The sequence below is a fragment of the Chaetura pelagica genome, unplaced genomic scaffold, assembly GCF_000747805.2.
Source record: "Chaetura pelagica isolate M959 unplaced genomic scaffold, ChaPel_1.0 scaffold463, whole genome shotgun sequence".
NCBI classification, from domain to species: Eukaryota; Metazoa; Chordata; class Aves; order Apodiformes; family Apodidae; genus Chaetura; species Chaetura pelagica.
In genome coordinates, this window is record NW_009952816.1 from 231,760 (window position 1) to 232,829 (window position 1,070).

The following is a 1,070-nucleotide window of genomic DNA, read 5'->3' on the forward strand; positions in this document are numbered from 1 at the left end:
TTATTATTATTATTAATCTATTTTTTTATTTCCCCGCGTTTCAGCCGGACCCCGTCTTTGCTGGGGAAAAATAATAATAATAAAAAATGCTGAAACTCTCTCTGAACACTTTTTTTTCCCAGCAAAACTCCCTCTGAGCAGGCAGAGGGTGAGGAGGTGCCCGCAGTGCCGGGTGGGCACTTGCTCTGGCTGGGGCTACGGGGGCTCAGGGGCTTCTGGCTCTCTCTGTTCCAGCCCCCCCTGGGGTGTAGGAGGAGAAAATGGGCCGGAAAAAAATACAGATCAGCCGGATACTGGATCAGCGGAACCGGCAGGTAGGAGCTCGGGGCAAGGTGGGAAGGAGGGGAACAGGGAGCCCCGTGAAGGGGATCTGGTCCCGGCTTCTCCGGGCGTGTTGGAGCCTCGGGAGCTGGAGGGGTTTAGAGACCCAGGAGGAGGATTTCATAGAACTATGGAATCCCAGATTGGCTCAGATTGGAAGGGACCTTAAAGATCATCCAGTCCCAATGGGCAGGGACACCTCCCACCAGCCCAGGCTGCTCCAAGCCCCATCCAACCTGCCCTTCAACACTGCCAGGGATGGGGCAGCCCCAGCTGGGCAACCTGGGCCAGGCTCTCACACTAACCAAATTTCCTCCTAATATCCCATCTAAATCTCCCCACTTCCAATTTTAATCCATTCCCCTATGTCCCATCCCTCCCTGCCCTCGTCCAAAGCCCCTCCTCAGCTTTCCTGGAGCCCCCTCAGGTCGGGGAAGGGGCTGTACCTGGATCCTGCCTGCAGCATCCCACCCCCTTGCCCTGCCCCCCAGGTGACCTTCACCAAGCGCAAGTTCGGGCTGATGAAGAAGGCGTACGAGCTGAGCGTCCTGTGCGACTGCGAGATCGCCCTCATCATCTTCAACAGCACCAACCGCCTCTTCCAATACGCCAGCACCGACATGGACAAGGTGCTGCTCAAGTACACGGAGTACAGCGAGCCCCACGAGAGCCGCACCAACTCCGACATCCTCGAGGTAGCGGCGAGGGGTGGGCAGGGGTGTGTGGGGGGGTGTGTGTGTGTGCAGGAC

At 57.7% G+C, this 1,070-nt stretch overlaps 1 protein-coding gene across 1 annotated transcript in view; it reads left to right on the plus strand.

Annotated features, from left to right (window-relative positions):
• The first annotated feature begins 260 nt into the window (after window positions 1–260).
• The window catches only part of LOC104386472 (myocyte-specific enhancer factor 2B-like), a 41,948-nt gene continuing 41,138 nt past the window's right edge, over window positions 261–1,070 (plus strand). Inside the window, exons 1-2 of the mRNA XM_009995083.1 lie at window positions 261–314; window positions 813–1,016. Of these exons, the coding sequence (XP_009993385.1) occupies window positions 261–314; window positions 813–1,016 (258 nt within the window). The remainder of the gene's footprint in view (window positions 315–812; window positions 1,017–1,070) is intronic.